Source organism: Crinia signifera, chromosome 1, assembly GCF_055691185.1.
Source record: "Crinia signifera chromosome 1, ASM5569118v1, whole genome shotgun sequence".
Taxonomy (NCBI): Eukaryota; Metazoa; Chordata; class Amphibia; order Anura; family Myobatrachidae; genus Crinia; species Crinia signifera.
In genome coordinates this window covers 121,139,103-121,163,534 of record NC_139217.1, presented here as the reverse complement: position 1 = coordinate 121,163,534, position 24,432 = coordinate 121,139,103, and the positions used below count along the sequence as shown (strand labels likewise).

Below are 24,432 nucleotides of genomic sequence, written 5' to 3'. Positions count from 1 at the left end.
AGATATTTTATGAAACCAAACTATCACAATTAGTTATAAAAAATTTACCCATGCCAAGTCTTAAGGATATCTCTTAGTAGATTGCATAAATTCCAATCAGAAAACCCCCCAAAATGTCACTTTGCCAGTATACATCTGTAAGCAGTATTACTATTTGCAAATAGGCGATTATAATGGAAAGCTTAATTAAACCTGAATTTTGTATACATTCTGTATCCAAGGAATTTGTGTTTAGTTCTGGTCTTTTTACATGCCAAAATTTTACTTTTCATGCTTTTCTGCATTATGTTGATTTTACGTGATTTAAATACCCTTCTTTGTTTCTTTTGCAGTTCCACCTGTCATTCGCGTCTATCCAGAAAGCCAGGCCAGAGAGCCAGGTGTGACTGCCAGTTTAAGATGCCATGCTGATGGAATCCCTCAGCCCCAACTCAGCTGGCTTAAGAATGGAATAGATATTACAACAAAATTATCCAAGCAGCTAACATTACAAGGTAAGCTAATAACCTGTCAGTGAGCTGAATAATTTGAATAAGATAAACGGATGTTCTACATTGTGTTTTGATTCCTACAGTATATTCATTTTTTATTCTCCAGCTGGCAATGTAATTTTTTGCTAACAGAGGACTATACATTAAAATGAAAACAGCACATTAGCCCAGTTAACAAGGATTTTGCTCAGCCCAATAAATCAACAATTGTACTTCCGTTCCATTTAAATAACAAATGTAGAAAAATTATTTTGTGGCTGTATGCTCTATTTAATATGCTCTCTTCCTCGTCGCACATTGCAGATTCTAGTGTTCTAGACAACAATAGTCAACTGGTGATCCTGAAATAACAGAAAGCTTAACTTGTGAGAGGTGGTAAGGAACATTGCTAAGGAAATACCCTTTCATGTTCCCTCTTACTGTGCCCCAAAATACTACTGCTTTTCAGCAGGTGAAAAAGTAATAATAATTTTATTTATATAGCGCGCTTTCCCCAACAGGACTCAAGGTGCTTTACAGACATCAAAACCAATGCACATAGTACATAAGATTTAAGTTATACAGCAATAGATGAGCGACACAGATATACAAATGAAAATGTAGCACAATGCATGTTTGATATAGTCATTTTCGGTATTATTGTAACTTCCATGGGTTGTATTTTCCACCCACACAAGGCACCATGACAGTCAGCCATCTTGGGCACACTGCATGTGGTTACCCTGGGTGAAATACAGTAGGTTTCTCTTTAAAGTGATGACACAAAATGTGGTGATGTATTCCATTCACGTACCAGAAAATGCAGGGCTGGTGGTGGAACTATGAAGGTTACACTGTGGCAGGTAAGCCATAGAAGGGCCCAAGGCATGTATGGGAAAACGGAAACTTGTATAATACAGTAGATTGATAGTGTATGGATCATATGGTCAACACTAATTAGGTAAACAGTGTCAAAAAGTCAACATGGGAATAATGTTGACATGTTTTTTTTAACTTTTTTGTCAATTTATAGATTTGAACACTTGGCCCCTGAATTAGTGTACTGAGTACAGAATCTATTCATGGCTCACTTTGCTCACCATGCTTCACTCCACTGACTTTCTCTACTGCAGCTGTGCTTGGCAGACTTTACCATTCCCAATAGTTCTTCAAACAGATGGTAAAGAATGAGAAGGTTAAAAAATAAGCAAAAACTTTGGTACTTGTTTCCTAGCACGGCGCCCACAATATTAAGTCAGACGACATTGAATCGCATCGCATGCCATGTACCCGATGCGATTTTAAATTGTATAAACCCCTATATGGGTGCTTACAATGTTAAATGCACCCCCACGCCACCCCCACTATCAACGCCAACCCGAAGCGTGGCGAGCATAGCGAGCCCACGAGGGGCGGCGGTACGCGTCCTCCAACCTTTTTATACTCCCACTATCCACGTCGGCGTGGAGTTGATTTTATATAGTGTGGCGAGCGCAGCGAGTCCTGCGAGGGGACGCGTATTACTTTACATGTATTCCGCGTGCCCTCGCCACACTTCGGGCTCGGTCGCACGCTGCGCTCGCCACACTATATAAAATCAACTCCACACCGATGCAGATAGTGGGGGTATGAAAAGGTCGGAGGACGCGTACCGCCGCCCCTCGCGGGCTCGCTGCGCTCGCCACGCTTCGGTTTGGCGTTGATAGTGGGGGTGGCGTTGGGGGTGCTTTTAACATACTAAGCACCCATTACGGTTAATTATCTTATAGGGGGCACATTTAACATTGAAAACACCCATTAGGGTGCTAATACAATTTTAAATCGTATACCATTGTATATGACATACAATGGCATACAATGTGATGGTATACAATTTCTAATTGTATAACATCGGCTGCCATCGCGTAACATCGCATCGCATATCATCGTATGCCTTATGGTCTGCGATGCGATGGGCGCCGTGCTAGGAAACAAGTACCAAAACTTTCTCTCAACACTGATAACTCTCCATGCTCCCCCCTTGGTTTGAGAAGCCCACAAAGCAAAATTAGGGGTCATGTTATTAGTAATGCCTCACACAGGAATACAGAACAAAATGTCCACAACCTTGAATCCCAACATAAACAACATCCCACAATAATTCACTCACTTTGGCTAAAGCGTCTCAGTGCTCTTTTGGCTGAGGAGAAAGACAGGTCCCTATGATAACATAAAAAATATATGAAAAAAACAATAAAGTGGATACCTTGCTTGCAAACAAGCTTAAAGCTAGGATGGTCATTTCAGCTCTAAAAGATGACAATGGATCCTTGCAATACAACCCCACCATTATTAACTTTATTAAATAAAATTAAATCAATTACATAAAAATAAAGAGAGAGAGAGAGATGTGGGTGGTAGGGCATGAAATACCGCCTGTCGGCACATGTCAGCTCATAAAAAGTGAAAAACCCCATGTCGATCTTTTGACTGTTGACCTTCCCCATATTGACCTAATTCTTGTGTCCAACTAATGACCCTGTTGACCTAACCCCATGTCGACCTTCAATCATTTTGACTTCCATGCATGTTGACATAATGGTTTTGACCTAATGCTTGTAGACCTAGTGACCTTATCCCTCTCCGGCCATGTTTTAGATCTGGAACAGATCACCTTCCATGTTTTGTGTTTTAGATCTGGATTTTATAAAAAAAAAAAAAACGCTACAATAGAAGAATTCGTTTTTTCTTTACTCATATGCTATTATTAACCTCAATATTATTAATTTCCACTCATTTGCAATCTATCCCGAACACCTCACACCTCACAATGTTGTTTTTAGGCCAAAAGGTTGCACTATGGTAGCTGGATGACTATGCTAAGCGACTTAAGTGGGTGGCACAAACATGTGGCCCATCTAGGAGTGGAACTGCAGTGGCAGACAGGATGGCAGTTTGAAAAAATGTGCCAAAAAATGCTCCAAAGAGCACATAATGCAAATAAAATAGGTGCAAGATGGAATTGTCCTTCTGTCCTCCCCCCACACTTATATTGTATAAACAGGGCACAGTTTAACAAACCAATCATTTAAGGGACAGGGTCTGCCACAACTGTGGCTGAAATAATTGGTTCATTTGGATACCCACCAAAAAAAGAGGTGCAAGATGAAATTGTCCTACACAAACAGGACATGCAGTGTTTAAAAAACAATTTCAGCGACAGGCTCTGTCACAATGGTGCAATATGGAATTGTCCTACATAAACAGGATTACCTGGATTACCTTACTAGGATCTGGGAAGCCAGCAGGATTACCCTCTATTGTGCCTTACCCCGTGGCTTGTCTGTGGTCTCTGGAACCATCTATAACACATGCAAGCCCTGACACTGTGCCCAACACATTGGCTCCACTCGTGAGTGACAGCATGAGGGACCTGACACCACTGTACTTACAGATGGGACTCTGTACAGCCACACTAACATCAACCACACTTGCTGTATATGGCGCTATGTGTCCAGCTCCGACCAGCACGCCCGTCTGCTGGACACACAGGTCAGAATCCGTACAGCGGCTCACGCACTGGCTGCATGCAATGCCAACAGCCACTTCAGCTCCCACCTGCCCACCCGGTTGCTGACCACACAGGTCAGAGATCCACTGTGCTCTACAAGCCAACACACTGCCTGTCTGGCTACCAACTTGAGTGTGCCTGGCTCCGGCAGGGAAGTCTGTCACCTGTCCTGCATACGGTGAGCCACTCACCGGGGTTCTCAGGGCCAGTTTGTTGTCCATCTGCCCCTGAGACCGGCAGCAATCCCTGGGGGGATGGAGACCTCTCTTACTCGGGGTCCAGTGACAGCCCTTCGCACACGGCATAGTGTCACCTACCATCCAAGAACACTTATCTATCCATGGGCCAAAGCACAAAATAAAGTTTACAGAGATACTCAAACTCAGATGAGCTCACCTTCAAATATATCTCATTTGCTATATTTATTCTCCTGCCAGACTGGGGACGCCCAGCAAACCTTGAGACTGACTCCAGAATATAAATTAGGTGAACCAGTGAACTTGTTCAAATTTATTAAGGAACTAATTCCTTCTCCTATTTTACTATTAAAAAAGGGACTTTTATATACTGTATTAAGTCTAAGTTTAAAGGACTTTAATAATACATAGTCAATGAAATATTGTGTACTGTATATTTTTTGGAATACGCATTATTATTCAGTATGTCTATTTAGAACCAATAAAGAAGGTTTCTTTTATTTACCATTTTGTGTTTATTTAATATAATAAATTACCACACATCTTGTGCCCCTTTGCGCAGTCTTATTTCTCCCTTTTTTCTAGGATATGCACAGTTTAACAAACCGTTTCAGTGACAGGGTCTGCTGTAAACGTGGTTGAAATTATTGGTTTGTTTGGGCCCCCACAAAAAAAGAGTTGCTCTGTCTGCTGTATAAGCCCAGGGGTGCTGCTAAGTCTGTTGTATAAACCCAGGTGTGCTGCCAAGTCTGACATATAAGCCCAGGGTGCTGCTAAGTCTGTTGTATAAGCCCAGGGGTGCTTTGTATTGACGCAAATAGAGGACAAACAATACAATATCAGAAAAGTGACACAAGAGAGCAGCATGAACACCTGGCACATCTAGCAGTGGCGCCACAGTGACAGACAGGATGGCAGTTTTAAAAACTAGGACCCGAGCAGTGTGTGGTGGACACAACTAGAGAAGAAGCATGGAGCATGTACGGAGAGCCAGGAGAACTGCATCAACATGCAGTCAGCAGCTGCAAAGTGGTATGATAGGAGGGATTATGTTTTCATTGAAATTTGCTTTGGAGACAGCAAGAGGTGAAAATAAACTTTGGAAAAGTAAACTATCTTTTACTTGCCTAGGAGGAGCTGATAGTCAGAAAGACTAGACTAAAATGAAGTTGACCTGTATCAGTCTATCGCGATTATAGGAATTGCAGTCTATCAGTAAAGCGATTTAAAAATTACAGCACCCCTCTCCCGCAGGACTGAACTTATACAACAGCATCACTTGGCTGGAAATATACAGCAGTATCACTGGACTAGACTTTAACGGCAATATCACTGGACAGTAATAATACAGCAATATCACTGGACAGGAATTATACAGCAGTATCACTGGACTGGACCTTAATGGCAGTATCACCGGACTGGAATTATACAGCAGTATCACTGGACTGGAATTATACAGCAGTATCACTGGACTGGACTTATGGCAACACAGGACACCAGCACTGGGCAGCACAGGACACCAGCACTAGGCAGTACAGGACTGGACTTATAAACAAGGTCACTACCCCCACAGACCACTACAGCCCCAGAGCGACCTGTCCGACCACTACCTTCTCCAATGCCGGAGTGAAGATGGCAGCGATAGTGTGGGTCTTATATCGAGTATGGATCTCACGAGATCCGATGGCGGGATGATGCCTTTTGGCCTTGTTCTCAGACACGACCCTGGTGGGAATATGCGAATAGTACTTGGGTCTGTGCTCAGATCGGGAGTGTTCAGCGATGTTCAGATATTGGAAATCCAAACCTGCTCACCTCTAGTCTATATATCAGCAGTGAAGCCTATGCTGGAATTTACTGCTAGGGTTGCCTTTGCACAAGGCCATTTAAGAACCTTATATTTTGTAATTGGTTGTTAATGACAGTGTGTCCTTGCTCTGAGGTTGGACAGTGGGCATTACCCTGCGGAGCGTCCATGCTTTGCCAGAGTAAAGGGTGGTGAGTCCTGCACAATGCAGGTTATGTATTTAGGTATTTATGACATATGGCGGTGCCTTCTTTCGCCATCCTCTACAGCCTAACATAAAATCAAGTCAGCAAATGTAATAAATGCCAATTGACCCTTAAATCTAGCAGTATAGTATACAGTACCTTGCCTATGTTTTGTGTACAGTCTACTTCCATTTATTTTAGGGCTTTGAGATCTATGATAGCAACGATGATGCAAACTGGTTTATTTATTTACTATATCATTATAGCAGTTTAGAAACAGACAATTACCATGGCTGAATGTTGGACATACTGTACTGTATGTGACTTTATCAAAGATTTGCATGACAAACATAAGGGACACTGTGTAGTTTCAGGGAGAAAGAAAAAAAACATGATTAGGCTGTACATCTCCAGTGGATAAGAAGAACACCTTTCAGCATATTTATAATACTGTGGGTAATAAGGATTTAAACTAATTCATTAAATCCTAGGATGCATAAGTCACCCTTATCCCTTTTTCGAATTGATTAGACTGTGCGGTCTTAGAAAGATTAATTTCATATATTGATTACTCTACGCTTATACTTCACATAACAACTGTTTTAGCATGTTTATGGATCAAACTTTTTAATTAAATGCATTGATAGCTGTCACATTTATAAGCTGGTATTTGTTTAGTAGTATATGCATTATAAAAATGAGAAAAGTGTATATACAGTATTGTATATAGAAGGCTAAACTGAGTAATTGAGGATATTTTAGGGAAAATTATTAGCCATGTAAAAAGTTATTTATTTACTATTCAGCAAATGTACTAATACTTCCCTACCTAGCAAGTGTAGAAAGAGGTACTTAACTGGTGTACAAAAGGTAAAGATGTGAAAAGAAATACAGGGGGCCAAATGTAATAGGGTGAGAGTTTCAGAAAGTGAGAGATTTTGGGAGAGTTTTCCCATTTTATTTTAAAGTGGCGATCATTGACAATGCACAACCAGGTTGATTTTGATATGTAATTTATTGCTGCTTTAAAAAAAAATGGGAAAACTCTCCCAAAATCTCTCACTTTCTGAAACTCTCTCTATTACATTTGGCCCAGAATGTGTGTAATTTTTCATATCTATTGTATATTGTATCATACATTAGATAAGTGCTGTTGTCAGATAATGCACCTATATTTTTTAGTTGCCAGCAGGGGAGATTTTATTATTTTCATTGATTGGCAAACTTACATTTGGGTTAATAACCAATCTAATATAATAATAAAAAAGCCACTAACTATGACTTTTTTTTTATTATGTACACCTATTTATTAAGTATGACAGCATAATTGGGCAGTGTGTGCATCTCCTACCTGTTAATTCTCTATATGACATATGGGACAGTACAGGGGAAATATTTTGCAGTAACTAGTGGATTGCACACTCAAAGTACCAACACAAGCATCCAAGTGCCTCTCCCTGCCAACAAGTGCCTTCTTATGGCATGTGCCTCATCTGCCTAATGGGAAATGTACCACTGGTTGTCAGATTTTACCCAGTTATATTAGTATTGTGGTTATACATTTATTAGATCATCTCCAATATATGTATTTATTTATTTATTTATCAGTTTCTTATATAGCACAGCATATTCCATTGCGCTTTACAAAAGGAGACAGTGATACAACAAAAAGGGTATTTACAGACAGTCAAAAGGTAGGAGGGCCCTGCTCACAAGCTTACAATCTATAGGGAAATAGGCATTGATACATAAGGATAGATACTGTATTCTTTTTTTTTTTATTACATTTTTAAAACAATTACATACATTTGGATATATTTGGCATACACCTGTATGTCCTATATCTCACATATATACACTTGTATTCATTTACGTACAAACATTTAACATTTACTGGTCCGTACTCACTAATCTTGGTTGTTTCACGGTGTTTATAAAGTATTTCATTTCTAGATTTTATAGGTTCCTCAGTCAGTCTTGGATCTATTCTTGGATCCCCCCAAGTGGTATTTCTTGCTTTTCAATGTATTTTCCCCACACTTGCCATTTTTTAGTTACATTACTCTCTTGTATATCTAATGTTTCCATCTTGTACACATAGTTTATTTTGCTTATTACTAAGTTTAAGTTTGGTGCTTGATTCTGTTTCCAGTTCTGGGCTATTGCAGTTTTAGCTGCAATATATATTTGGTTTAGTAGATATTTATTTTTAACTTTCACTTCTTTATTATATATGTGTAGTAATACCATTTGGGGGGTCAAGTTTATTTTTACTCCAGTTAACTTGCCCGATTAGGCGTTCACATTTCCTGCCATAGGTCTTTTAGTATGCTGCAAGCCCAAAAGACATGCAGCAGATCACCTCTTTCCTCCATACATCTCCAACATATATTTGGTTGTTCAGGATAAAATTTGTTGATCTTTTCTGGTGTTAGGTATACCCCGTAGAACAGTCTCATAAATTTTTCAATGTGAGAACTAGATTTAGTCATTCCATGGATTGGTTTGGGAGTGATAGAATACTATCACAAGGTGGCGCTGTTTTACCTCAAAGTAAAATTTACACAGTATTATGATATCACTTTGATTTAATAGGAAAAACACATTAAAATACAATTCATAACACTCAAATATACATATAAAGTAAAAACAAACAACATACAACATATAATAGCATAAATTATGCAGAGCGAGGCATTATCAATATATGAGGCTTTTGGTACTGTTCAAATGTATTTTGTGAGGCAGTATGACCATAGTTACCAGTCCCTTAGATGCTGTTCCTTTGGGCTTTGTATATTTAAGGAGGTAATGTCCACTCTATTCCTTTTTCTGAGCAATTCAAATGGGTCCTGCGGTAGTTGGACCGGCTCCAGGTATAAGTGTCCAATTTATAACTCCTTTTAGGCTCTCTTAGCCAATTTCAGCTCACCCAAATTCAGCAGTATGCAAAGCTGGTAATTGCAGTGTGTAAGGCTGGTAATTGCAGCGTGCAAGGCTGGTAGTTGCAGCGTGTCAGGGTGCTGGTACCGGGCTGTAACGGGCTCCAATACGCGTTTCTCCGCCTTAGTAACGCTCGGCGGCTTCCTCAGCTGGATGCCCGACAGCATTAGAGTCTCCCTTTTTATGCGGTGTCCGTTCGCGGGGATTTTTCCGGGAACTTCCGCATTGTGCGCTCCAAGCCTCGTTTTCGTGTCCTCTATTTATAGAGTATCGCGGCCATTTTTGTTTTTGCGCGTCAAGCCTCATTATCAATTCTTCTCATATTGTATTATACGGTGGCCATTTTTATTCTTCCAAGCCTCATTTTCGTATTGTCACCATTTTGTAATCCATTACATATGTATTGGTAGTAAAAGCCTCATATTTACGTTTCCAAGCCTCGTTTACAAACCCGGAAGTCATTTAAAGCCTCATAGTTAGAAAATGCCTCTTATTTACTCCATATGCCTCGCTCTTATATACATATAATTTATACAGAATAAATATCTAATACAGTTGTATATTCTCAATTTTTTCATGTGTATACGAAACGTGCACTTGCTTAATTAGCGATTTTTATCATTTAACAAATATCGTTTTTATTGTTCTTTTTTCACCATTGCTTATTATCTGCACATGCGCACACACATGATTTTTTGATATTACATATATTAGTAAATATTCTAGGGCCCAACACCCATATTGACCCAAAATTAATTATTAAATCAGACAAAAATATAGATATGAAAAAATATTGAAAATAAAAAATAAAAAATATAAAATATAAATAAATAAATAAATAAAAAATAATAAATAAAAATAAATAAACAATATATATATATATATATATAAAAATATATATTAATAAAAAAAAAAAAAAAAAAAAATATATATATATATCTATTGACCTAACCATATTTCATGATTACTACAGAGACATACATAATTATAAATTCATATTGACTATAGAGTAGGACATAACTTCATATTAAATATAAAAAATAGATAGCAATTTCATAACAGTGGGGATATATGACACTAAATTTGAAGGGATACCCATATGAATACATAGAGAGAGGGGGGAAACATATTCTCTCCATGCACACATGGTCTCCTCCATCTAAATTTACTGTATGTTATTCATTTCAATGGTGTCATTAAGACCTTGTGGTACTAATGTTCTTAATCTAAAAATCCAATATGCCTCCCTTCTACATAATTGGACGTACCTATCCCCTCCCCTGGCAGTATGATGAATATGCTCAATACCTATCATAGTGATTCCTCTCATGTCCCCATTTTGGCATTTTGACATATGCTTATATAAACTGTTGGTTTGTATCCTTTTACAGATATTACGTTTATGTTCCATAAACCTGATGTGTAAGTTTCTTATCGTGCGACCCACATACTGTAGGCCGCATTTACAACTTAATACATAGATAATATATTCTGTTCTACAGTTAATGAATTCTTTTATTGGGAACACCTCACTTGATATTTCAGATGTAAAATTAATGTTTTTTTTATTATTATTTGTAAATTTGCACGACATACATTTCTCCCCTCCACATGTATGATATCCTTTTGGTTTTTCGGGTAGCCAGGTGGGTTTCTGTGTATGTTTATCCATATTCTTAAAGAAACTGGGGGCAAGTCTATTTTTCAAATTTCTGGATTTTCGAAAAACCACTGTATTTTTTGTTTCCACCTCTGTTTTAATTGCTTCATCTAACTCTAAAAGATGAAGATTTTTCTTAATTATCTTTTTAATTTTCATTGCTTCAGAGTTATATTGTTTGACAAATACTGCTCTTTTTTCTTTCATCTTATCGTTCTTTTTTGTGCTCTGTGCTTTATCTGTTTCTAATAATTTTTCTCTATCCATATCATCTACCACTTTCATAGAATTCAACAACAGTGTTTCTGGATATCCCTGTTCTAAGAAGGCTTTTTTAATATTCTCGCTTTGTTTATGATAAGCTTCTTGAGTGGAACAATTCCTCTTTATCCTCATAAACTGGCTTTTTGGGATATTTTGCTTCCATTTTATGTGGTGATTACTGGTGTAATCCAGGTACCTATTTTGATCAACCTTTTTGACATAAGTTTTTGTTACTATTTTATTACTTTCAATCGTGAGAGCTATATCGAGAAAGTTCACACCCTCCTCATGGTATGTGCTAGTAAATTTAAGACCAAATAAATTGTCGTTTAGACTATTAGTGAAATTAACAACTGACTCTAAATCCCCCTCCCAAACAAAAATTAAATCGTCTATGTACCTACCATAGAGGACCAGGTTCCCCCCATGTCCGCCGCCCCATACATGGTGCTCCTCGAAACGCCCCATGACAAGGTTGGCGAAACTGGGGGCGAACCTGGTCCCCATGGCGGTACCCTTAGACTGTAGATAAAATTGTGAATCAAACCCAAAATAGTTATGTGATAAAATAAATTTAATAGACTGTAAAATAAATGTGCTTAATTCGTGTGTTATGTCGGGATCTTGGGTCAAATAATATTTGACCGCCTCCAAACCTATTTTGTGATCAATATTAGAGTACAGTGACTCTACGTCACTAGTGATAAAGTAGTAATTTTCCTTCCATTCCACCATTGCAATTTTCTGTAAAAAATGTGTGGTGTCTTTTATATAAGAGCTTAACTGGACAACATACTTCTGTAAGTGGCTATCTACAAAATAAGACAAATTATTGGTCATGGATCCAATTCCAGCTATAATTGGCCTGCCTGGAGGGCAGGTCAGGGTCTTATGAATTTTTGGCAAAAAATAGTACGTTGGTATAACTGGTTGTATAACAAAAAGAAAAGTGCGAACCTCTTTCGATATAGCTCCCACGTGCATCCCTTCATCCAACAAATGTTTAAATTCATTTTGGAAGATTATAGTGGGGTCTTTTTTTAGCTTTGTATAATAGTTTTCATCCCCCAACTGTCTGTATGACTCTTTTAGATAATCAGTGGTATCCATAATAACGATCCCTCCCCCCTTGTCTGCCTGTTTTATGGTTAGGCTATGATCTTCACATAGTGTTTTAATTGCTAACCGTTCTTTTTTAGTTAAATTATCTCTCAAAGTATTTTTTTTTTTTTCCGATTTGTCACACAATTTTCTAAAGTCTTCCATAGTGGTCTTATAAAAACTCTCCAAAAACGGTCCCCTATATTGTAATGGGTAGAATTCTGATTGGTTCCTGAATCTCGTCCCACTACTCTCTTTGTTTTTTACATCATATAGAGGTATATTCTCAGTTGTTATCATCTCCTCAGTGGATAGAGATTCAAGGATCTCAATCAGGATATCATCGCCAGTATCTAATGTAACCGAATAACCGTCTTCCTTTTGTTGTTTTAAAGAAAAATATCTTTTTTGGCTTAATGTTCTAACATAACGGTTAAGATCAATAAATAATTCAAAAAGGTTTGGTTTACTTGCTGGGGCAAAGTTTAACCCTTTTTCTAGGAGGCTAGTTTCATCCTTATTTAGTACTCTTTTTGAAAGATTATAAATACCCTTCCCTGTCGCTATCTTTTTTGGTTCTTTCCTTTTCTGCTTTCGTCCTCCTCGTTTCCCTCTATATCGTGATCTCTTGATCTTTTTAGCACATTCAGGTTTTCGTGTCTGTATGGTGGATAATTTTGTTTGGGAGTGATCCCTAAAAAATCTTGTTCCCTTCCTCTCAGGGGGGTGTTATATTCCCCTTCTCTCCAGTTTCTCCTACTCTCATTTTCGTATGGTCTAGTTTGAGCATATGATCTACGATACTCTGGGGTTCGATTTTCAAGGGGATCATACCTATTTCTTGTTGGAATTACAAAATTACCATTGTATCTGGACCCTCCCTCTCTTTGGGGATTCTGTCTAAATTTTAGTCTATTATTGTAACCTTTGTTAAATCTGACATTTGTTACTTCCTGATCAGTCCTATGGGACATCTTTGGACTATTTCTATTTGCGGGATATTTTGTTTCCCATTTGTTTTTATTGTATGTATGTACCTCCCCTTGTTCGTAATCTATCTTATCTCTATTCATTTTACTATTTTTTCTATAGATTAGAGAATTTTCAAACTCCTCCACGTTTTTATTTACTTGGTGATCTCTTTTCACAAAGTCGGGATCACCTACACATTTCTTCAATTGATCCTGTATCCCCTCTATTTCTTTTTGGATCACTTGTACTTTTGTTTCTCTATACCTGATGAGTAACCTCATCAGATTTTTTGAACAATTGTCCAAAACATTATCCCACTCCTCTGTAAAGGTTTTATCCTCTTTAAACGTGGAGGTTTTTAAAATTCTCAAACCTCGTGGTATGAGGTTAAGATCTAGGTACTTTTGCAATGTGACTTGGTCCCACCAATGCCTAGTCTCATCCATACACATATTTTCTAATTTGTTAAAAAGACTTTGCATATTATTAGCTTCCTCATTGGGAGTTATTTGTTGGATTTTAGTGGGATCTTTCATATATATGTTTCTTCTTTCTAATCTTTCAGTTAAACATTTTAGGCTAGACATTTTCTCAGATCAATTTACACACCTGCAGCTCCTGTTCACAATAGTATAAGGAAAGAGAAAAAGGGGTGACCCTAAGGTCGCACAGAAGCGCTAATATGTCTACACAATTAAGAACTCTCTATAATTGTATCTAAAAAACCCTTTGGGTATAACTGCCGCCTCCTGTCAGAGGTATTGTGTTCCTCTGCTAGTAGAACAAGGTTTGGGAGTGATAGAATACTATCACAAGGTGGCGCTGTTTTACCTCAAAGTAAAATTTACACAGTATTATGATATCACTTTGATTTAATAGGAAAAACACATTAAAATACAATTCATAACACTCAAATATACATATAAAGTAAAAACAAACAACATACAACATATAATAGCATAAATTATGCAGAGCGAGGCATTATCAATATATGAGGCTTTTGGTACTGTTCAAATGTATTTTGTGAGGCAGTATGACCATAGTTACCAGTCCCTTAGATGCTGTTCCTTTGGGCTTTGTATATTTAAGGAGGTAATGTCCACTCTATTCCTTTTTCTGAGCAATTCAAATGGGTCCTGCGGTAGTTGGACCGGCTCCAGGTATAAGTGTCCAATTTATAACTCCTTTTAGGCTCTCTTAGCCAATTTCAGCTCACCCAAATTCAGCAGTATGCAAAGCTGGTAATTGCAGTGTGTAAGGCTGGTAATTGCAGCGTGCAAGGCTGGTAGTTGCAGCGTGTCAGGGTGCTGGTACCGGGCTGTAACGGGCTCCAATACGCGTTTCTCCGCCTTAGTAACGCTCGGCGGCTTCCTCAGCTGGATGCCCGACAGCATTAGAGTCTCCCTTTTTATGCGGTGTCCGTTCGCGGGGATTTTTCCGGGAACTTCCGCATTGTGCGCTCCAAGCCTCGTTTTCGTGTCCTCTATTTATAGAGTATCGCAGCCATTTTTGTTTTTGCGCGTCAAGCCTCATTATCAATTCTTCTCATATTGTATTATACGGTGGCCATTTTTATTCTTCCAAGCCTCATTTTCGTATTGTCACCATTTTGTAATCCATTACATATGTATTGGTAGTAAAAGCCTCATATTTACGTTTCCAAGCCTCGTTTACAAACCCGGAAGTCATTTAAAGCCTCATAGTTAGAAAATGCCTCTTATTTACTCCATATGCCTCGCTCTTATATACATATAATTTATACAGAATAAATATCTAATACAGTTGTATATTCTCAATTTTTTCATGTGTATACGAAACGTGCACTTGCTTAATTAGCGATTTTTATCATTTAACAAATATCGTTTTTATTGTTCTTTTTTCACCATTGCTTATTATCTGCACATGCGCACACACATGATTTTTTGATATTACATATATTAGTAAATATTCTAGGGCCCAACACCCATATTGACCCAAAATTAATTATTAAATCAGACAAAAATATAGATATGAAAAAATATTGAAAATAAAAAATAAAAAATATAAAATATAAATAAATAAATAAATAAAAAATAATAAATAAAAATAAATAAACAATATATATATATATATATATAAAAATATATATTAATAAATAAAAATATATATATATCTATTGACCTAACCATATTTCATGATTACTACAGAGACATACATAATTATAAATTCATATTGACTATAGAGTAGGACATAACTTCATATTAAATATAAAAAATAGATAGCAATTTCATAACAGTGGGGATATATGACACTAAATTTGAAGGGATACCCATATGAATACATAGAGAGAGGGGGGAAACATTTTCTCTCCATGCACACATGGTCTCCTCCATCTAAATTTCCTATATGTTATTCATTTCAATGGTGTCATTAAGACCTTGTGGTACTAATGTTCTTAATCTAAAAATCCAATATGCCTCCCTTCTACATAATTGGACGTACCTATCCCCTCCCCTGGCAGTATGATGAATATGCTCAATACCTATCATAGTGATTCCTCTCATGTCCCCATTTTGGCATTTTGACATATGCTTATATAAACTGTTGGTTTGTATCCTTTTACAGATATTACGTTTATGTTCCATAAACCTGATGTGTAAGTTTCTTATCGTGCGACCCACATACTGTAGGCCGCATTTACAACTTAATACATAGATAATATATTCTGTTCTACAGTTAATGAATTCTTTTATTGGGAACACCTCACTTGATATTTCAGATGTAAAATTAATGGTTTTTTTATTATTATTTGTAAATTTGCACGACATACATTTCTCCCCTCCACATGTATGATATCCTTTTGGTTTTTCGGGTAGCCAGGTGGGTTTCTGTGTATGTTTATCCATATTCTTAAAGAAACTGGGGGCAAGTCTATTTTTCAAATTTCTGGATTTTCGAAAAACCACTGTATTTTTTGTTTCCACCTCTGTTTTAATTGCTTCATCTAACTCTAAAAGATGAAGATTTTTCTTAATTATCTTTTTAATTTTCATTGCTTCAGAGTTATATTGTGTGACAAATACTGCTCTTTTTTCTTTCATCTTATCGTTCTTTTTTGTGCTCTGTGCTTTATCTGTTTCTAATAATTTTTCTCTATCCATATCATCTACCACTTTCATAGAATTCAACAACAGTGTTTCTGGATATCCCTGTTCTAAGAAGGCTTTTTTAATATTCTCGCTTTGTTTATGATAAGCTTCTTGAGTGGAACAATTCCTCTTTATCCTCATAAACTGGCTTTTTGGGATATTTTGCTTCCATTTTATGTGGTGATTACTGGTGTAATCCAGGTACCTATTTTGATCAACCTTTTTGACATAAGTTTTTGTTACTATTTTATTACTTTCAATCGTGAGAGCTATATCGAGAAAGTTCACACCCTCCTCATGGTATGTGCTAGTAAATTTAAGACCAAATAAATTGTCGTTTAGACTATTAGTGAAATTAACAACTGACTCTAAATCCCCCTCCCAAACAAAAATTAAATCGTCTATGTACCTACCATAGAGGACCAGGTTCCCCCCATGTCCGCCGCCCCATACATGGTGCTCCTCGAAACGCCCCATGACAAGGTTGGCGAAACTGGGGGCGAACCTGGTCCCCATGGCGGTACCCTTAGACTGTAGATAAAATTGTGAATCAAACCCAAAATAGTTATGTGATAAAATAAATTTAATAGACTGTAAAATAAATGTGCTTAATTCGTGTGTTATGTCGGGATCTTGGGTCAAATAATATTTGACCGCCTCCAAACCTATTTTGTGATCAATATTAGAGTACAGTGACTCTACGTCACTAGTGATAAAGTAGTAATTTTCCTTCCATTCCACCATTGCAATTTTCTGTAAAAAATGTGTGGTGTCTTTTATATAAGAGCTTAACTGGACAACATACTTCTGTAAGTGGCTATCTACAAAATAAGACAAATTATTGGTCATGGATCCAATTCCAGCTATAATTGGCCTGCCTGGAGGGCAGGTCAGGGTCTTATGAATTTTTGGCAAAAAATAGTACGTTGGTATAACTGGTTGTATAACAAAAAGAAAAGTGCGAACCTCTTTCGATATAGCTCCCACGTGCATCCCTTCATCCAACAAATGTTTAAATTCATTTTGGAAGATTATAGTGGGGTCTTTTTTTAGCTTTGTATAATAGTTTTCATCCCCCAACTGTCTGTATGACTCTTTTAGATAATCAGTGGTATCCATAATAACGATCCCTCCCCCCTTGTCTGCCTGTTTTATGGTTAGGCTATGATCTTCACATAGTGTTTTAATTGCTAACCGTTCTTTTTTAGTTAAATTATCTCTCAAAGTATTTTTTTTTTTTTCCGATTTGTCACACAATTTTCTAAAGTCTTCCATAGTGGTCTTATAAAAACTCTCCAAAAACGGTCCCCTATATTGTAATGGGTAGAATTCTGATTGGTTCCTGAATCTCGTCCCACTACTCTCTTTGTTTTTTACATCATATAGAGGTATATTCTCAGTTGTTATCATCTCCTCAGTGGATAGAGATTCAAGGATCTCAATCAGGATATCATCGCCAGTATCTAATGTAACCGAATAACCGTCTTCCTTTTGTTGTTTTAAAGAAAAATATCTTTTTTGGCTTAATGTTCTAACATAACGGTTAAGATCAATAAATAATTCAAAAAGGTTTGGTTTACTTGCTGGGGCAAAGTTTAACCCTTTTTCTAGGAGGCTAGTTTCATCCTTATTTAGTACTCTTTTTGAAAGATTATAAATACCCTTCCCTGTCGCTATCTTTTTTGGTTCTTTCCTTTTCTGCTTTCGTCCTCCTCGTTTCCCTCTATATCGTGATCTCTTGATCTTTTTAGCACATTCAGGTTTTCGTGTCTGTATGGTGGATAATTTTGTTTGGGAGTGATCCCTAAAAAATCTTGTTCCCTTCCTCTCAGGGGGGTGTTATATTCCCCTTCTCTCCAGTTTCTCCTACTCTCATTTTCGTATGGTCTAGTTTGAGCATATGATCTACGATACTCTGGGGTTCGATTTTCAAGGGGATCATACCTATTTCTTGTTGGAATTACAAAATTACCATTGTATCTGGACCCTCCCTCTCTTTGGGGATTCTGTCTAAATTTTAGTCTATTATTGTAACCTTTGTTAAATCTGACATTTGTTACTTCCTGATCAGTCCTATGGGACATCTTTGGACTATTTCTATTTGCGGGATATTTTGTTTCCCATTTGTTTTTATTGTATGTATGTACCTCCCCTTGTTCGTAATCTATCTTATCTCTATTCATTTTACTATTTTTTCTATAGATTAGAGAATTTTCAAACTCCTCCACGTTTTTATTTACTTGGTGATCTCTTTTCACAAAGTCGGGATCACCTACACATTTCTTCAATTGATCCTGTATCCCCTCTATTTCTTTTTGGATCACTTGTACTTTTGTTTCTCTATACCTGATGAGTAACCTCATCAGATTTTTTGAACAATTGTCCAAAACATTATCCCACTCCTCTGTAAAGGTTTTATCCTCTTTAAACGTGGAGGTTTTTAAAATTCTCAAACCTCGTGGTATGAGGTTAAGATCTAGGTACTTTTGCAATGTGACTTGGTCCCACCAATGCCTAGTCTCATCCATACACATATTTTCTAATTTGTTAAAAAGACTTTGCATATTATTAGCTTCCTCATTGGGAGTTATTTGTTGGATTTTAGTGGGATCTTTCATATATATGTTTCTTCTTTCTAATCTTTCAGTTAAACATTTTAGGCTAGACATTTTCTCAGATCAATTTACACACCTGCAGCTCCTGTTCACAATAGTATAAGGAAAGAGAAAAAGGGGTGACCCTAAGGTCGCACAGAAGCGCTAATATGTCTACACAATTAAGAACTCTCTATAATTGTATCTAAAAAACCCTTTGGGTATAACTGCCGCCTCCTGTCAGAGGTATTGTGTTCCTCTGCTAGTAGAACAAGGTTTGGGAGTGATAGAATACTATCACAAGGTGGCGCTGTTTTACCTCAAAGTAAAATTTACACAGTATTATGATATCACTTTGATTTAATAGGAAAAACACATTAAAATACAATTCATAACACTCAAATATACATATAAAGTAAAAACAAACAACATACAACATATAATAGCATAAATTATGCAGAGCGAGGCATTATCAATATATGAGGCTTTTGGTACTGTTCAAATGTATTTTGTGAGGCAGTATGACCATAGTTACCAGTCCCTTAGATGCTGTTCCTTTGGGCTTTGTATATTTAAGGAGGTAATGTCCACTCTATTCCTTTTTCTGAGCAATTCAAATGGGTCCTGCGGTAGTTGGACCGGCTCCAGGTATAAGTGTCCAATTTATAACTCCTTTTAGGCTCTCTTAGCCAATTTCAGCTCACCCAAATTCAGCAGTATGCAAAGCTGGTAATTGCAGTGTGTAAGGCTGGTAATTGCAGCGTGCAAGGCTGGTAGTTGCAGCGTGTCAGGGTGCTGGTACCGGGCTGTAACGGGCTCCAATACGCGTTTCTCCGCCTTAGTAACGCTCGGCGGCTTCCTCAGCTGGATGCCCGACAGCATTAGAGTCTCCCTTTTTATGCGGTGTCCGTTCGCGGGGATTTTTCCGGGAACTTCCGCATTGTGCGCTCCAAGCCTCGTTTTCGTGTCCTCTATTTATAGAGTATCGCGGCCATTTTTGTTTTTGCGCGTCAAGCCTCATTATCAATTCTTCTCATATTGTATTATACGGTGGCCATTTTTATTCTTCCAAGCCTCATTTTCGTATTGTCACCATTTTGTAATCCATTACATATGTATTGGTAGTAAAAGCCTCATATTTACGTTTCCAAGCCTCGTTTACAAACCCGGAAGTCATTTAAAGCCTCATAGTTAGAAAATGCCTCTTATTTACTCCATATGCCTCGCTCTTATATACATATAATTTATACAGAATAAATATCTAATACAGTTGTATATTCTCAATTTTTTCATGTGTATACGAAACGTGCACTTGCTTAATTAGCGATTTTTATCATTTAACAAATATCGTTTTTATTGTTCTTTTTTCACCATTGCTTATTATCTGCACATGCGCACACACATGATTTTTTGATATTACATATATTAGTAAATATTCTAGGGCCCAACACCCATATTGACCCAAAATTAATTATTAAATCAGACAAAAATATAGATATGAAAAAATATTGAAAATAAAAAATAAAAAATATAAAATATAAATAAATAAATAAATAAAAAATAATAAATAAAAATAAATAAACAATATATATATATATATATATAAAAATATATATTAATAAATAAAAATATATATATATCTATTGACCTAACCATATTTCATGATTACTACAGAGACATACATAATTATAAATTCATATTGACTATAGAGTAGGACATAACTTCATATTAAATATAAAAAATAGATAGCAATTTCATAACAGTGGGGATATATGACACTAAATTTGAAGGGATACCCATATGAATACATAGAGAGAGGGGGGAAACATATTCTCTCCATGCACACATGGTCTCCTCCATCTAAATTTCCTATATGTTATTCATTTCAATGGTGTCATTAAGACCTTGTGGTACTAATGTTCTTAATCTAAAAATCCAATATGCCTCCCTTCTACATAATTGGACGTACCTATCCCCTCCCCTGGCAGTATGATGAATATGCTCAATACCTATCATAGTGATTCCTCTCATGTCCCCATTTTGGCATTTTGACATATGCTTATATAAACTGTTGGTTTGTATCCTTTTACAGATATTACGTTTATGTTCCATAAACCTGATGTGTAAGTTTCTTATCGTGCGACCCACATACTGTAGGCCGCATTTACAACTTAATACATAGATAATATATTCTGTTCTACAGTTAATGAATTCTTTTATTGGGAACACCTCACTTGATATTTCAGATGTAAAATTAATGGTTTTTTTATTATTATTTGTAAATTTGCACGACATACATTTCTCCCCTCCACATGTATGATATCCTTTTGGTTTTTCGGGTAGCCAGGTGGGTTTCTGTGTATGTTTATCCATATTCTTAAAGAAACTGGGGGCAAGTCTATTTTTCAAATTTCTGGATTTTCGAAAAACCACTGTATTTTTTGTTTCCACCTCTGTTTTAATTGCTTCATCTAACTCTAAAAGATGAAGATTTTTCTTAATTATCTTTTTAATTTTCATTGCTTCAGAGTTATATTGTGTGACAAATACTGCTCTTTTTTCTTTCATCTTATCGTTCTTTTTTGTGCTCTGTGCTTTATCTGTTTCTAATAATTTTTCTCTATCCATATCATCTACCACTTTCATAGAATTCAACAACAGTGTTTCTGGATATCCCTGTTCTAAGAAGGCTTTTTTAATATTCTCGCTTTGTTTATGATAAGCTTCTTGAGTGGAACAATTCCTCTTTATCCTCATAAACTGGCTTTTTGGGATATTTTGCTTCCATTTTATGTGGTGATTACTGGTGTAATCCAGGTACCTATTTTGATCAACCTTTTTGACATAAGTTTTTGTTACTATTTTATTACTTTCAATCGTGAGAGCTATATCGAGAAAGTTCACACCCTCCTCATGGTATGTGCTAGTAAATTTAAGACCAAATAAATTGTCGTTTAGACTATTAGTGAAATTAACAACTGACTCTAAATCCCCCTCCCAAACAAAAATTAAATCGTCTATGTACCTACCATAGAGGACCAGGTTCCCCCCATGTCCGCCGCCCCATACATGGTGCTCCTCGAAACGCCCCATGACAAGGTTGGCGAAACTGGGGGCGAACCTGGTCCCCATGGCGGTACCCTTAGACTGTAGATAAAATTGTGAATCAAACCCAAAATAGTTATGTGATAAAATAAATTTAATAGACTGTAAAATAAATGTGCTTAATTCGTGTGTTATGTCGGGATCTTGGGTCAAATAATATTTGACCGCCTCCAAACCTATTTTGTGATCAATATTAGAGTACAGTGACTCTACGTCACTAGTGATAAAGTAGTAATTTTCCTTCCATTCCACCATTGCAATTTTCTGTAAAAAATGTGTGGTGTCTTTTATATAAGAGCTTAACTGGACAACATACTTCTGTAAGTGGCTATCTACAAAATAAGACAAATTATTGGTCATGGATCCAATTCCAGCTATAATTGGCCTGCCTGGAGGGCAGGTCAGGGTCTTATGAATTTTTGGCAAAAAATAGTACGTTGGTATAACTGGTTGTATAACAAAAAGAAAAGTGCGAACCTCTTTCGATATAGCTCCCACGTGCATCCCTTCATCCAACAAATGTTTAAATTCATTTTGGAAGATTATAGTGGGGTCTTTTTTTAGCTTTGTATAATAGTTTTCATCCCCCAACTGTCTGTATGACTCTTTTAGATAATCAGTGGTATCCATAATAACGATCCCTCCCCCCTTGTCTGCCTGTTTTATGGTTAGGCTATGATCTTCACATAGTGTTTTAATTGCTAACCGTTCTTTTTTAGTTAAATTATCTCTCAAAGTATTTTTTTTTTTTTCCGATTTGTCACACAATTTTCTAAAGTCTTCCATAGTGGTCTTATAAAAACTCTCCAAAAACGGTCCCCTATATTGTAATGGGTAGAATTCTGATTGGTTCCTGAATCTCGTCCCACTACTCTCTTTGTTTTTTACATCATATAGAGGTATATTCTCAGTTGTTATCATCTCCTCAGTGGATAGAGATTCAAGGATCTCAATCAGGATATCATCGCCAGTATCTAATGTAACCGAATAACCGTCTTCCTTTTGTTGTTTTAAAGAAAAATATCTTTTTTGGCTTAATGTTCTAACATAACGGTATTTTTGTCTGATTTAATAATTAATTTTGGGTCAATATGGGTGTTGGGCCCTAGAATATTTACTAATATATGTAATATCAAAAAATCATGTGTGTGCGCATGTGCAGATAATAAGCAATGGTGAAAAAAGAACAATAAAAACGATATTTGTTAAATGATAAAAATCGCTAATTAAGCAAGTGCACGTTTCGTATACACATGAAAAAATTGAGAATATACAACTGTATTAGATATTTATTCTGTATAAATTATATGTATATAAGAGCGAGACATATGGAGTAAATAAGAGGCATTTTCTAACTATGAGGCTTTAAATGACTTCCGGGTTTGTAAACGAGGCTTGGAAACGTAAATATGAGGCTTTTACTACCAATACATATGTAATGGATTACAAAATGGTGACAATACGAAAATGAGGCTTGGAAGAATAAAAATGGCCACCGTATAATACAATATGAGAAGAATTGATAATGAGGCTTGACGCGCAAAAACAAAAATGGCCGCGATACTCTATAAATAGAGGACACGAAAACGAGGCTTGGAGCGCACAATGCGGAAGTTCCCGGAAAAATCCCCGCGAACGGACACCGCATAAAAAGGGAGACTCTAATGCTGTCGGGCATCCAGCTGAGGAAGCCGCCGAGCGTTACTAAGGCGGAGAAACGCGTATTGGAGCCCGTTACAGCCCGGTACCAGCACCCTGACACGCTGCAACTACCAGCCTTGCACGCTGCAATTACCAGCCTTACACACTGCAATTACCAGCTTTGCATACTGCTGAATTTGGGTGAGCTGAAATTGGCTAAGAGAGCCTAAAAGGAGTTATAAATTGGACACTTATACCTGGAGCCGGTCCAACTACCGCAGGACCCATTTGAATTGCTCAGAAAAAGGAATAGAGTGGACATTACCTCCTTAAATATACAAAGCCCAAAGGAACAGCATCTAAGGGACTGGTAACTATGGTCATACTGCCTCACAAAATACATTTGAACAGTACCAAAAGCCTCATATATTGATAATGCCTCGCTCTGCATAATTTATGCTATTATATGTTGTATGTTGTTTGTTTTTACTTTATATGTATATTTGAGTGTTATGAATTGTATTTTAATGTGTTTTTCCTATTAAATCAAAGTGATATCATAATACTGTGTAAATTTTACTTTGAGGTAAAACAGCGCCACCTTGTGATAGTATTCTATCACTCCCAAACCTTGTTCTACTAGCAGAGGTACACAATACCTCTGACAGGAGGCGGCAGTTATACCCAAAGGGTTTTTTAGATACAATTATAGAGAGTTCTTAATTGTGTAGACATATTAGCGCTTCTGTGCGACCTTAGGGTCACCCCTTTTTCTCATTCCATGGATTGAGTTGAACAGGCTAGCCCACTCCCCT

At 36.9% G+C, this 24,432-nt stretch overlaps 1 protein-coding gene across 2 annotated transcripts in view; it reads left to right on the top strand.

Moving 5' to 3' along the window:
* FSTL5 (follistatin like 5) overlaps positions 1-24,432 on the top strand; it is a 644,560-nt gene that overhangs the window by 452,428 nt on the left and 167,700 nt on the right. For both annotated transcript variants that reach the window (XM_083172689.1, XM_083172698.1), the window contains exon 9: positions 333-494. In XM_083172689.1, the coding sequence (XP_083028815.1) occupies positions 333-494 (162 nt within the window). The remainder of the gene's footprint in view (positions 1-332; positions 495-24,432) is intronic.